This window comes from Phalaenopsis equestris, unplaced genomic scaffold (genome assembly GCF_001263595.1).
Source record: "Phalaenopsis equestris unplaced genomic scaffold, ASM126359v1 Scaffold000105, whole genome shotgun sequence".
NCBI lineage: Eukaryota > Viridiplantae > Streptophyta > Magnoliopsida > Asparagales > Orchidaceae > Phalaenopsis > Phalaenopsis equestris.
Window position 1 is genome coordinate 273,418 of NW_018164547.1, and position 14,818 is coordinate 288,235.

The 14,818-nt window shown below is 37.7% G+C and overlaps 1 protein-coding gene across 6 annotated transcripts in view; it reads right to left on the minus strand.

Moving 5' to 3' along the window:
- The window catches only part of LOC110020637 (dol-P-Man:Man(7)GlcNAc(2)-PP-Dol alpha-1,6-mannosyltransferase), a 106,268-nt gene that overhangs the window by 50,183 nt on the left and 41,267 nt on the right, over positions 1-14,818 (minus strand). For all 6 annotated transcript variants that reach the window (XM_020718806.1, XM_020718804.1, XM_020718802.1 and 3 more), the window contains one exon: positions 6,965-7,036. In XM_020718806.1, the coding sequence (XP_020574465.1) occupies positions 6,965-7,036 (72 nt within the window). The remainder of the gene's footprint in view (positions 1-6,964; positions 7,037-14,818) is intronic.

Consider the following 14,818-nt stretch of genomic DNA (forward strand, 5'->3'; position numbering starts at 1 on the left):
ACACAGGGAAGAACTCTGGACTGTCGTAGAATTCCTGCATGAAGGAGATCTCTTGCAAAAGGAAGAAAATCTGTAGGCAGTTGGCTGCAGAGAAACTACTGTCAAAGACTGTAGTAAAAACACCGACGACTAGAGGAGGAGTTCTAGCAGCTAGGTACAAGCGGCGAGAGAATTCCGGCGACTAGTTCCTGCAGGAAGAAGTTTCGGCGGCTAAATCCTGCAGGGAGAGGAGTTCCAGCCTGTAGGGAATAGGAAGTTTTTGTTGGTAGAAGATCTCCTCCGGCGGAGACTCTTGGATTCGTTTGAAGGCTCTGATATCATGTAGTCAGAGGTTTTGAGAATTTATCGGAATACTTTATTGAAACGAAAGGGAGGCACAAATACAACTTAAATGAATCCTAAAATAGAAAATACATAACATTTAAATCTCCAAAATTCTAGTTAATCAATTCCTAATAACTATCTGGAGATACAAAGAAAATTCATAAAATAGAAAAGACATTAGATAGAAAATAAAGGGAACGGATATAAATCAATTCCTAATAACTTCTAATAGAAATAATAAAGTGAAAGCAAATTTTTGTATAGCTGCATGGAAGACAAAATTCCTTGTAGCAATACCATGTAGAGTGTATTAAGAATATCTGGAGATATTTCAATCTAACAGAACACTACATTTTGTTGAAATGGACAAAATAGTTTTTAACATTTCATCTCGCTCCCAATAAAAAAATGAATAATGAAAATTTAAGTGAACCTATCAAAATCCCATTGATTCATTGTAAGGGCTAATTAGGTTATTTTTAGTTTGCAATTGTTAAGGTGTTTTGACAGAGACATGAAATTTTACCTCGTTATAAATCATCGGTCCCCATCGTCCAAGAAGCATTCCAATGATTAACCATTCAGGTAGGTTGCCTATAAATTTGATTTGAAGTTTTATAAAAAGAAAGCTTCTGCATATTGATGCTTAATTTGAATTTAGCCCAATAGAGGGATTTTAATAGATGCACAAACTTTAAAATAGGCTTAATAACAAAGTAATTTATGGTTTTAATAAATTTGAATTGATGTATGACCTAGCATTACTAGTTAGGGCCAACTAGGTTCACTTGTATTTTTAAGACCCACTAGGGTTCACCCTACCCATTCAAGTTCTAGATTTGTTTATTATCAAATTATATTGTTTGGAACTAACTTGGTGATTCAGAAGAACTTATAATAGACTAGTGCTTTTTTATGTAGATTTAGGATGAGATGCACGCACCAACTGACGCGGCATGAGGGGGGATTCCCCTTCCGCGTTCTAGCATTTGGATCAACCAGTCAAGGCAAAGGAAGAGCCGACCAACTCCCTCATATGGGATTGGCGCCTGCTTCAATAGTGGACCCAATCATAATTACTTAGGGCTTATGTATTTATTTCATGTGTTTTAGGTTTCCAAGCCCGGATGTGAAAAGTGGAGGGTTGCGTTAGGTAGTCGACAACCAGCATAATGCTTCTCGAAAAAATCATGACATGAATTCCGTGATAGGGTTGGTGTAGCTCCTGTGAAGGATAAAATTAGAGAAAGTCCTCTTACATTGTTTGGTCACATTAAACGTCGACCATCTGATGATCCGAATAGGAGAGTAGATGTTTTAGATTCAACTTGTGTTGAGAAAGGGAGAGAAAGACATGGGTTTATTGTATAAAAAATGATCTTAATTTACTAGAACTGAATGAAAATATGACACTGAATAAGACACAATGGAGAAAAAGGATTCATGTAGCCAACCCCACGTGGTGGGATTAAGGTTTTGTTGTTGTTGTTGTTGTTGTTTTCGGTTTCCAATTTTCCCTTGTTATATGCCATCGGTCCTCATCGTCCCTGTGCAGTAGTTGGAACCTTTCGATGTTCAACATCTCATTTGGCTCAGTCGGAATCATAACAGACTCCTCCAGCACTGATCCATCATCAGGTGTTCTTGATTCTACCGAAAGATCAATTCTAACATATGTTTCCCTGCAGTCGGAGAACAATAAAACAACATGAACTTCTTGATCATAACTCATAAGCTAAACGGCAGTAACTTTCTCCAATGATCTCAATCTTTCTTTGTTTATCAAAGGGTGTGGAAAATTTGGTCCTCTCCTTGGTATAATTCATGAAACTTCAAAGATTGACCTGATGCATGGAGCTTGGGAAGTAAAGAATTTTAGGGTCACATCATGGTTGATCAGCTCCATGGAGAATTTGATTAGCCGATCATATATGTTCCTTACATCCTCAAGTGCCCTCTGAACGGCAGTCTGTGATATCTACTAGGATGTGGGGAATTCCAGCCAACTCTATGAGGTCTCTAAGAAAATTCGTGAAACAAAATAAGGATCAAGGACCGTGACCCAGTATTACAATGACCTAGTTGCATTAAGAATGAAATGCGACTTATACTATAACTACACATGGGAATCTCTAGCTTACCTACCTCTCTTCCACAAAATTATAGTGAAGAACTGCATGTTTCAATTTCTGGCATGCCTCAACAAAGATCTTGATAAGTTCTAGGGCCGTGTCCTTGGTCGGGATCTTCTTCGTTCTACTCGTGCTGCTTTCACTAAGATTCGTCGCGAAGAATGTCAAAGACATGTCATGTTTGTTGCTTCCACTCCATCTGTCAAAGCGTTCGCCTTGGTCTCTAACAGTGGTCAATCCCGAATTGGTCACCTCAGTTGTGATTACTGCACAAACCCAACCATACTCATGATAAGTGTTGGAATCTCCACAGAAAATTTGCATCCAAACCTTCGGCCAAATCCTCCCCTGCCAAGGGTCTTGCTACAACATCTAAATCCAACACGATGCAGTTAGCTCCTACCCAGAACAACCTAGAATCCTCCGGTTCTCTGAGAATTCAAATTGACTACTTAATCAAGTTGCTTGGATCTAGTCTTCTCTCTTGTCGCACGTCGACCTCCTACATTCATTACGGTACCAAACCTATGACACTCATTTCTTTTGTCCCTTCTAGTTTGTGGGACATTGATCCAGGTATCATGGACCAAATAACTGGGAGCTTTCAAGCCTTCCCGACATACTATCCATGCTCAGGAAAAGATACTATTAAAATTGTCGGCGATTCTCAGAGTTCCAATGCTGGTAAAGAAACAGTTATTTTAACAATAGGTCTAACTCTAGAATTTGTGTTACATGTGCTTCTGCTGAAGTGTAGCAATTTATCTGTCAATAAGTTGACATATGACTGATTATGTTGACCATTTTTCCCCTGATGTTTGTCTTTCAGCATCGTCGTTCAAGAAAGATAGTCGGAACTGCTAAATGGTTAGGCGGGCTCTACTTCTTACAAGAGAATAGCACGGAGAATGAGGGCAGTCCACTAAGTAGTTGCAATTTATCTCAGTCCATTGAATGTCATATTATGTTGTTACACTGTCGTTTGGGTCATCCTAGTTTCCAGTATCTTAAAAAATTGTATTCGTTGGCGTTTATTAATAAAAATCCTTCTAATTTCAAATGTGAAATTTGTATGTTGGCTAAACGTCATCGTATTCCTTATCTACCTCATACTTACACATATTACGCTCCTTTCTCTCTTATTCACAATGACTTATGGGGACCCTCTCGCACTTCCAGTTACATCAATAAACGGTGGTTCCTTACTTTGATTGATGACCACACCCGGATGATGTGGGTCTATATTTTAAAAGACAAATCTGAAGTTGTCGTTACCTCAAAAAACTTCCACACCTTCATTTTGACCCAATTCAAAACTCTTATTCAAGCCCTTCGAACCAACAATGATTATAATTTTTTTTAAATCTGTGTAACGAGAATTCCTGATAAGGGCATCCTCCATTATAGCTCGGGTACGAACACTCAACAAAATGGGGAAGTTGAGAGGAAAATCGACATCTCCTCGACATTGCTCGCTACATTATATTTCAATCTAATGTCCCAAAATATTTCTAAAATGATGTAATACTTACTGCCACCTATCTCAATATAGTGCCCTCAAAAATTCATAACTTTTGAACCCAATTAGCTGTTTTGAGATAATGTTTTCCTAACAATCGGGCTTTCTCCACTTTGGATCAAAAATTTTTGTGTGCACAGTCTTTGTTTGAAACAACTACAACTCGAAGTAAACTTGATCATAGGTTCATAAAATGTGTTTTCTTCGGATACTCTACCACTCCAAAAAAGCTAGTGATGTCTTGAACCTGTCACAAATAAGGTTTATGTGAGTGTTGAGGCCTCCTTTTTTTGAAAGTGTTCCCTTCTTTTCTAAATCGGCTCCAGTGAGGGGGAGAGCTAGAGTTCTTGTACATTATTTCTTACCCTACTCCTCTGGATATTACCCCCATGTCGCCTACCACCGAGGAGCAATCTATTCCTTTAGTTCCACCCATTGTCCTACCACCACGAAGCCCTCTGTCACTTTGGTTCCACCATCTCATCATCCCTACTCTCCGTGTCTACAGTCGGCGCATTCAATCTGATGCACCTACTCTGAAGCCCGCTAACACCTTGTCGTACCTTGAATCCCCTTCGAGCGGCATCCCCAGCACTGCTCCACCTCCAAATGAGGAAGTCAGATCCTCTAATAAGTACGCAATCAAACATGTTCTCTCTATCCCATGACAAACTATGTTTCCTTCTGTAGTTTAACCCCGACTTACATAGTATTTGCTACTGCCCTGACCAATCATCGGCTATCATCTACAATTGAGGCTGCCCTAGAAGACCCAACCTAGAAAGTTGTCGTCATAGAGGAGATGAACGCCCTTCAGCGAAACCATAATGGGACATAGTTGATTTTCCTCGAGGGAAGAAAGCAACGGGATGCCGATGGATTTTTAGTATCAAGTTGGACTCTGATAGATCCTTTAAATGCAACAAGACACGATTGGTTGCCAAAGGGTACCCACAAACCTATAAAGTTGACTATGAGGAGATATTTGCTCCAGCTCCTAAATTAACTACCATTCGAATCCTATTATGCCTTACAGTGAATCTAGATTGGCCCTTATTCCACCTTGATGTCAATAATGCGTTCCTGAACGACAATCTTGCAGGAGGTATAAATGGCCCTTCCTCCAGGCTTTGGTTCCACTGCCTCTCAGAGTCAAGTATGTACGTTGTGAAAGTCCCTCTATGAATTGAAGCAATCATGACGGGCATGGTTCGACAAGTTTACAAAGGTAGTGGTAGGTCATAGGTTCACTCAGACTCAATCGGAGCACACGTTCTTCTTTCGGCATTCCTCCACCAACCAGGTAGCCATCATTATTGTTTATGTCGACGATATTTTACTCACGGGTAATGATCTACCAGCATTGAAGTCTCTAAAAGGCATTCTTATTGTTTCCTTTAAAATGAAGGATTAAAGATCTCTTTGGTATTTCTTAGGCATGGAAATTGCTCGTTCATCTCGGGACATTCGCATGTCTCAGTGGAAATATGTGATCGACCTTTTGACAAAGAACAAGATTCTCCTGTGCAAACTAGTGGCTGGCCCGATGGATCCTAATGAAAAACTTATTGATGTTCCCAATGTGGATCCTGTAAACAAGACTCACTATCAGCACCTTGTGGGGAAACTCATAACTTGCTCATACACACCCAATGTACGCCACATCCTTGGGATAGTAAGTTGATTCATGCATGATCTCAATGAGCATCATCTTCAACTGTCCACCGAATTTTTCACTATTTAAAAGTCACACCGGACTCGGGTTTGTGTTTTTCTCGCCACACCTCTCATTCGATTACAGTTTACACAGACGCTAATTAAGTCGGGCCCGTCAATGATCGGCGATCTATCTCGGGTTACTGCTCATTTGTGTAGGGAGACATTATCACGTGGAAAAACAAAAAATAGTCAGCAGCTGCCCAGAGCAAAGTTGAAGCATAACTTCAATCCATGTCCCTAGGAACTTATGAATCTCTCTGGTTACAAATCATGCTCCGCGAACAACGTATGATAGTCTCCGTCCCTCCACAGTTGTTTTGTGATAATAAGCAGTCATTGGCAGTGCTCACAACATTGTTTAGCATGATCACAACAAGCATGTTGAGTTTGACCGACACTTCATTAAGGAAAAGCTCGAATCCGGAGAAATTTGTGTCCCGTTCATGTCATCCAGTGGCCAGTTGATGGATATTCTCACCAAGAACCTTCCTCGACCACTGTTCGATGACTTCAAATCTAAGTTGAACATGACTGACATTTATGCTTCAACTTGACGAATATGAAAATATTTATTAGTGTATAGTAATAGCAGTTATTAATTCTTGTTTATTCTGTGTTATTATCTTTGACTCTTTATTATTCATTTCCTTTTTCTACTATATCCTATTTTTATTTCTTTCCTTATTAGTAAATTTTGTAATGACTTGATATACCCCTCTTTGTATCAATGAGAAGCAACCCGATTCTATTCTAACAAGAAATCAATTTTGAGTTAACTTGGAATATAAAATAGAATACATATATATTTATAAAATTAAATTGAAAATATATAATTTTGTGAACAAGAAATCAATTTTGAGTTACCTTGGAACATAATTCTACCTTGCTCCTAATCAAATGACTTTGTATCAGATTCAACTTGACTAGAATCAAGTACAAGTGAGCTAAACTCGAGCAGATGATTTCAAGTGTTCATGCATTAAAATTACCACAAGCCCATGATATAATAAATTAAAACTTCATGGCATATGAAATAATACATCATGTGCTAGCCATTTTCTTGGCTCGAAAGGCAAACACCTTTCTTATTTGTCAATCAATTTTTAAACAAAAAAAAATTAATGAAGCAATCTACTTTCTTTGGAGAAACATAACACCTATTATTCACATTCCAAATTCCACTGCCTTTCGCAAGTTTAAAGAAATTAAGCTAAGACTACAGCGGTAAAAAGAGCAGGAAACCATCAAATTTTGTTATTTGTAAACTTACCAAGCTTAGAGGATATGCTACTAAAAGAGAGCGAGGAAGGGCCGAAGTAAAATACCAATAAAATGCATGTGTCTATATCACAAGATTAAGGATCAACGTCAAAAAATTGGCAGTTGAGAACGGAAAGAAAAATGAAACTTTTATTGAGTTTCTAAGGGGCCAATTATATATTTTATTTTCTATTTTTTGGTTTTCTTTTGTATTATTTATGTTTTTATTTTAAAACAAAACATATTTGACATTTTGATTAAAGTATGAATGTATGATTGTTTTTAAAAACACCTCAAGTTTATTTTGTGAGCTTTCAAGCACAAGTTAATTTGTTTAAAAAAATAAAAAATAAAAAAAATGTAAAAACACAAAAAAAATACTTTTATAAGTAAAAAAGTATATAAGAACAAAAACAAAAAGCAAAATTGATTCCAAACAAGCCCTAAGTGATGCAAAGAGTAAACAAGATAAAAAATAAGCCTAACAAATTCAAGACTACTAATTAATTGTATATCTCTGATTTCAGAAGAAATGAAAAACATAAGAGCACTCAGCAACATGATGCCGGAGTTTACTCATAAACTAACAGAAATGTAAATTTTATTACTGAAAACAAATGGGGACAAAGACGTACGGCAATAAAAATAATAGCAAAGGACATAACACATAGACCACATTAGGCCTAGGGCGAAGGTGGTGTTGCTGCAGTTTGAGGGACACAGTGGTAGGATGGCTGGAGGGTGGCGGTAAGGTGGCTGCAGCAAGGCAGTCATGGCAGCACCAAGGTAACGGTCTGGGGCGGCAGAGAGTGGGAAATTGTCGAGGGGGGGGTGGGGGGTGGCTGCGGGGGGCGTGAGGCGGAGCGTTGGGAGGGAAGACGGGTGGCAGGGAGTAGGAAATTGACGGGTGGAGGCAGGGTGGTAAAGGGTATTGCAGCAAGCGGCAACTGCAAGGACAGCAGGACAGGCTGCAGTCCAGGTGGGAGCAAGTCGGAATGGAGCTGGCAGCAGGAAAACAAAAGATTCACTGTTTTCCGGATGGCAACAGCAAGCAGTGGCAACTAGGAGTGATGCAGGAAGGTTGGGGAAGGGTGGAGGCAGCTGTGCGAGATGGCAGCAAGGCCAGGAAGGGAGGGAGGCGGCTGGCAATTGAGAAAACTGCAGTAAAAAACAGCAATAGCTGCTGTCCTGGGCTGCTGCATCAGAGACGGAGCAGCCGAAAGTGGTGTGGGGAGGATGTGGAAGACAATAAGGAAGACAATCACCACCTCGTGAAGAAGATACAAACGGAACACCACTCGAATCTCGGATACAGCCCCCAAAGCAGATGATTAGCTGCTTGCATGGGGCAATCGACCATTCGTTGGCAAGCAGAACTACTTTTATCAAGTTTGCTCTCCTTCCTATGGCATCCATTTTGCTCACCCACTCTGGTCCGCCAAATTTGGTTTTCCTTCATATTGAAAAGGCTTGTAGATATTTTCCTCTGGGAAAAGGGCCCAACCAACGAGGACTCCATTATATTACCTGGAGAAAATTGTGCTGGTCGAAAAAGTTTGGAGGTCTGGGATTTCATGCGTCTGCAACCTGGAAAGGCCCTTGGGGGGCTCGTTTTTCATGGGGGCTGCTGAACAAGCCCAATATCTTCCCATATAAGTCTTTGTTGATAAGTATTATGCTATCCCGTGGAAACGAGCCAGTTCTCGGGTGGATTCCATTGGTTGGAAAATTTTCCAGGGTGGAGCTTTGGCGTTAAGAAACGCTATCAGGCAGAACTGTGGATATCCTCAATGATATTTGGGTTTTCGAGCAGCAATTATCTAAATGGCCAACAATTATCAATGCTGCATTGCCCGAGAATATGCTGGTGGGTTCATTAATTGCGAACGGCAACTAGGATAAGGAAACTATGCAAATGTGGTTCAGTGTGGAGCTAATTAATACCATCCAGGAGGTCCAATCACTCGGTATGGGTGCTTTTGATAGGGCTGAGCTGTTTCCAAATCATCTGGCCGCACAATCACTGCATTGGCGCATGAGAAGGTCTTTGACCAGCAAGTTGAGAACAGCAATTGGCTCGACAAACTTAAGCTTCATCCCGGAGAAGCTGTTTTTGTGGCAGTTTGTTAACAATGCGGTTACAACGAATGAGTGACTGGTTGCAGCAGGACATATTGCATCTATTGCCCTTCAGGCTGGGGGCGATCAAAGACTACACTCATGTTAAGGCCAAATGCAAAGTCCTTGAAATTTTCCGCTGCCTTTCAAATTGGCGGTTGTGTGTTCCGGCTTTCAAATCTTTTGAGAAACTTATTTCTGGCCGCACAATATAACAAGTAATGTTATACGTAGACAATTACAAGAGTACTTGTAAATATGAATGATAGGGGAGGGGAGTATCGACTTCTGGCATTCAACCGTTGGTATCAGATTGTGACAGAATATAGGCAATCGTTCGTCCTAAGAAAGTTATTGATAACTGTTATGCTGGGAGGGGTCCAACCTTTATCAATAGTTGATGTAGACTTTAGGCTTGGTGACAACCCAACAACATGGCATGACATGAAAATACTTAAGGCTTATATAATTACAAATGATATTGTTATGATTAAATTGATGATTCTTATGAACATTCATCTGACTAAACATAAATGGATGAATATAACCGTCATGATTTCCTTCATTACATGTCCTTTTCTTTTACATATTTTATACAATTACAGCATATTGTGATATGTGTTGTGGGCATGTACATGAGTTACTTATGATCATGCATGTTATTGCCTTCTCGTCTATAAAATCTTATTTTAATTTTGATTATTTATCTGAGCATGTTGTTGCTCATTTTACGTTGTTGACTTCAGGAAGGGATAAAGAGTACTAGAGTGAGTAGTTTGATGTGACTTGTACAGCTTTTACATTATAGTTTTGAAAGCTTGTACAAAATTTTAGGTATATACTTTTGTTATTTTGGGTTTAGCAATTTTGTATACACGTTCTGATGATATTATTTTCACACTTCTGAATATATAAATATGGATGAATTATGAAATAAAATATATGTATGTTTGAGGCAGTTTAATGAGACTAGTTCATCACCACTAATTCCTGATTATGCAAGTCAGAACAAGTGCTAATAAGAATTTAGTCTGACTAGGTCACCTACCTCTGTCACACCGTGATTGACCCTATAAAAAGGGCAATTGGGGTGTGACAGCAATAATATTAGAGCAAGGTTACTAGATGAAAAGAATGATGAAAGCATGTTGGATTTAAATGAATTAAGAATGAGATCAATTATGAACTGATTTATACGGGGTTAATGAGACTAGTTCATCACCACTAATTCCTGATTATGCAAGTCAGAACAAGTGCTAATAAGAATTTAGTTTGACTGGGTCACCTACCTCTGTCACACCGTGATTGACCCTATAAAAAGGGGCAGTTGGGGTGTGACAGCAATAATATTAGAGCAAGGTTATTAGATGAAAAGAATGATGAAAGCATATTGGATTTAAATGAATTAAGAATGAGGTCAACTATGAACTGATTTATACAATGTTACAGGTTGATGGATTTGGGGTGGAAAATGTATATGACTTAAAGCATCATGCAATCACGGCATAATTATCTTATGATAAATTGCAATTGAATAATAAATTGTGTCAATATAGATGAATATTCCTGAAAAGAATCAGAAAGTACTAAGGTTTAGTCTCCTAGGCCACTTACAGAGCAAGAAATACAAACTAGAAATGTCTTGAACAAAAATAATAATTAGAACGGAGCAAATGAGGATGCTAGAGCCATTAGGTTACAAAGCATTATTTAGTTGATATCCAAAGTGGTTGATAAAATGGTTGTTATTGAAAGACCATTCGCTAATACAGACCCCAGATCTAAACTCGGGACAAAATATGATCGGCTTGAAGAAAATTCAGATATTCAAACCACCTGCATTCAAGGGTGCTAATGAGCTTACAGATGCGAAGACTGACTATTGAAGATCACGAAAATTCTGAATGACATGATTTGTCTAAGAAAATAGAAAAGTTGTGCTAACCACTTTCATGTTAGAAGACGAGACAGAGAGGTGGTGACAAACACAACATAAAAAGAGATTTCAACTGACACCGCATCCACAGATTCAGTAAGATGGATTTGTCAGAGCTTACAAGGATTGGTTCTTTCAACATTCAGCCAAACTACATTACAAGATAAATTTTTCAAATCTGATCGGTTAAGCAATATGAGGCAAAACTTATATCTCTTTCTATATATGCACATCATTATGTCATTACCTAGAAAGAAAAATATCACAAATCTATATGTGGTCTCAAAGATCAGTTGAGATCAGCGTTGGTGTCGTTTGAAATCAGTAATTTCTTGAAAGGGTCAAAAGAATGAAAAACAAATTGATTTTCTTTAGTTAACAGTGACATCCTCGGTCAAGCAAACGAAAGATTTTAGCAAGGGAGAATACTTCCAAAGCAAGAAAATTAGATAAAGAGGTAAATAGAAGCAACTATAGTCAGAAAGACCAGTTTAAGAAAAATGTGAAACAAAGCATTTTGGCTAGACTTGATGGGTTCAGGAAATGTTACGGATGTGGACAGTCAACACATCTTCAATTGAGCTGTTTGCGGGAAAAGAAAAGAGACAACAGATCGCACACAATTCAAGGGCAGGAAAGCCTTTAGTGCAAGCAAATGGTGAAACTTTAGAACACGAAAATGAGCAGCAAGTGAAGGCCATAGTTTTTGCAATTACCTCTCAAAAAGCTAAAGAATCTAAATAAAAGGTTACAAGAACGCTTCGAATTTTAAATCAGTGTGACACTATTTTATTCGATTCAAGTGTATCGTATTTTTTCAATTCTGAAACATTTGTTGCTAGTTTATTGTTGATATTATGCACTTTACTCCTGTGTTGTGTTATTATGCCTTTGGGAAGTACTTTTTCAGCAAATAGAAAATGTTTCGTATATGTTAACATTTAAGATAAAAAGCTACAAGCGGAGTTTATTATAATATCAATTCAGAATTTTGATGTCATATTTGGGACGAACTAGTTAGTAATGAATTTTTCTACGATTGAATGCTTGAAAGGAGAGTAAAACTCAATTTACTGAGTGAAAATCCGTTCATCATCTTATGTGATTGAAATGCACAACATTCTCCAATTAGTGCAATGAAAATTGGAAATTGTTTGTGAAATGGTGAAATGGTGTTTCCTGCCAAAGTGGGAGCGTTAAATAAGGACATGTTGGAATTAAAGAATATTTCAATTGTTGCATAATTTCCTGATATATTTCCTGAAAATCGTTAGGGCCACCACCATAGCAGAAAGTTCAGTTTGGCATTTATGTGCAGCCAGAAATGTTTGTAATTTTTAAATCTCCTTAAAGGATGACACCGAAAGAATTACAAAAATTAAAATATCAATTATAAGAACTGATAGATAAGGGTTTTATCAAACCAAACAATTCACCTTAGACTATTCTAGTAATTTTCTCAAAAAAAAAAACGAATCGATATGTATGTACATCGATTATAAAGAGCTGAACAAAGTGACGATCAAGAAAAAAATATCCGCTGCAAAGGAACGATGATCCATTTGATCAGTTAGACGGCGTAAGATATTTCCCAAATTGATATGAGATCAAGAAATAATATTATGGACAGGGAATCAAGAGATAATAGAACATATTAATTCTAGCAAGGCATTGCATTCAAGAGATAATATTATGGATAGGGAATCTCAGTGTACCCTCAGAAAGTGAAAGTAATAACGGAATGAACTATTCCAAAGTGTTACGGAGGTATACAGTTTTTTATTAATTTTTTTAGGAATGCAGTTTTCTTGGTTTAACGAGATATTATAGAACATTTGTTAAAGGATTTTCACAAATAGCAATGCAGTTGTCAAAGCTGACGAGTAAAAAACGTTCAGTTTGAGTGGACTGAAGAATGTGAGCACAATTTTCAAAAATTAAGGAAACATCTGTTGCTCCAATATTAATTGTTCTATGAGGTGTAGAAAAACTTCAAATTTATAGTGATACATCATTGCGAGACTTGGGTTGCATTTTAATGCAAAATAAAAAAATGATAGGCTATGTATCCAGACATTTGAAACCACGTGAGAAGAATTATCCGACAAATGATCTGGAGTTAGGTGATGTCGTATTTGCTCCCGGATTTAGAGATATTACTTGTATGGTGTGAAGTGAGAAGTCTTTAGCAATCATCAGTTTAAAATACATTTCACACAAAAAGAACTGAATCTAAGACAGAGAAGATGGCTAGAGCTTATAAAGGATTACAATCTAAATATATAGTATTCTCCTTGTCGGGCAAATGTAGTTGTTGATGCTTTGAGTCATAAATCCACATATAGTGCAAGTTGGATTATTACTCGAAAGCTAGAATTGATTAAAGAAATTCATGTTTTGCAATTGGAAGTTAGAAGACCAAAAGATAGTGGGTATTTACATCAGCTGACAGTACAACCAACTCTGATAGATAGAATCATGGCAACTCAAAAATTTACCAGTGAATAAATAAAACGTCTGGAGCAATGTCAATCAGAAAAGAGTTTGAATATGACTATTGATGAAAATTGTGTTATCAAAAACAAATTTTAGATATGGGTATCTGTTGATTCTGATTTGAAACATGAAATCCTACATAATGCTCATCATTTAGGTTGTAAAGTTCATACAAGCAGCTTTAAAATGTACAAAGATTTGAAGTTGATGTTCTGATGGTCATGTATAAAGAAAGACAATATTAAATATGACTAAATGTCAAGCTTTGTCAAATTAAAAAGGTTGAGCATCAAGGACCCAGCGAATAACTACAATCATATTGCCTGTATCGAAATGAAAATGAGAAGAAATTGCTATGAATTTTGTTATGAAATTTTCCATATCAAAGCAGGTTGTGACAGTATTTGGGTCATTATTCATAGATTAACAAAGTCAGCTCATTTATTATCAATCAACCAAACATATTCAGTTGAAATGTTGAACAGACTGTATGTTAAAAAAATTATGAGATTACACGGTGGTCCAAAAGTTATTGTTTCTGACAGTGATGAAGATTCGCGTCCAGGCATGAAAATGCATTCAATAAGGTTTGGGTACGTAGTTGCATTTTAGCACAATATTTCAGCTAGGGAGGCGGCTGAAAGCGGGGAACTACAGAGAAAAATAGCAATAGTAGTTGTCATGGGCGGCTGCAGCAAGGACGGAGCAGTCAGGAGCAATGTGGATATGATGAAGAAGAGGATTAAGAAGATAATCACCATTTCACGAAAGAGATATAAATAAAGCACCACTCGAACCCTTAGATACAGCCCTCAAAAGTAGAAATGAATGTTGACGACTGTCCTAAACAAACTAGTGCCAAAACCTAACCCTAGATTCCTTTGTAAATAAATATATAATAATAAGATAACTAAGAGTGGCCTAGGACGACCGGCCCATTCCTCGGAAGGAAAACCTGGAGCAGTTCAGCCCAGGCAAGCAGTGGGTCGTTGCTTCTGTCGTGGGTAATCCTGAATGCAGGATGGATGGCGCGTCAGTCTTTTTCTGTTCCGCCCCACATCACAATAGCTAAATAAAGCAATTTAAGATTCCACGTAAAAAAAATAGTTACTAATCACACAGGCTTACAATGTCCAACTCTTATAAACCTACCAAAATTGCAAAACAACAAACCTAAAAAAATATGAGCGTATAGCATAGAAACTAGAAATTTAAAATGAATAATGAATGTCAAAGAAAACAAATGCACAAAATAGCAACAGAATGTGACCTACGCATATAGGTTCAACTTTACAAAAAGTTACTGTGATTTGG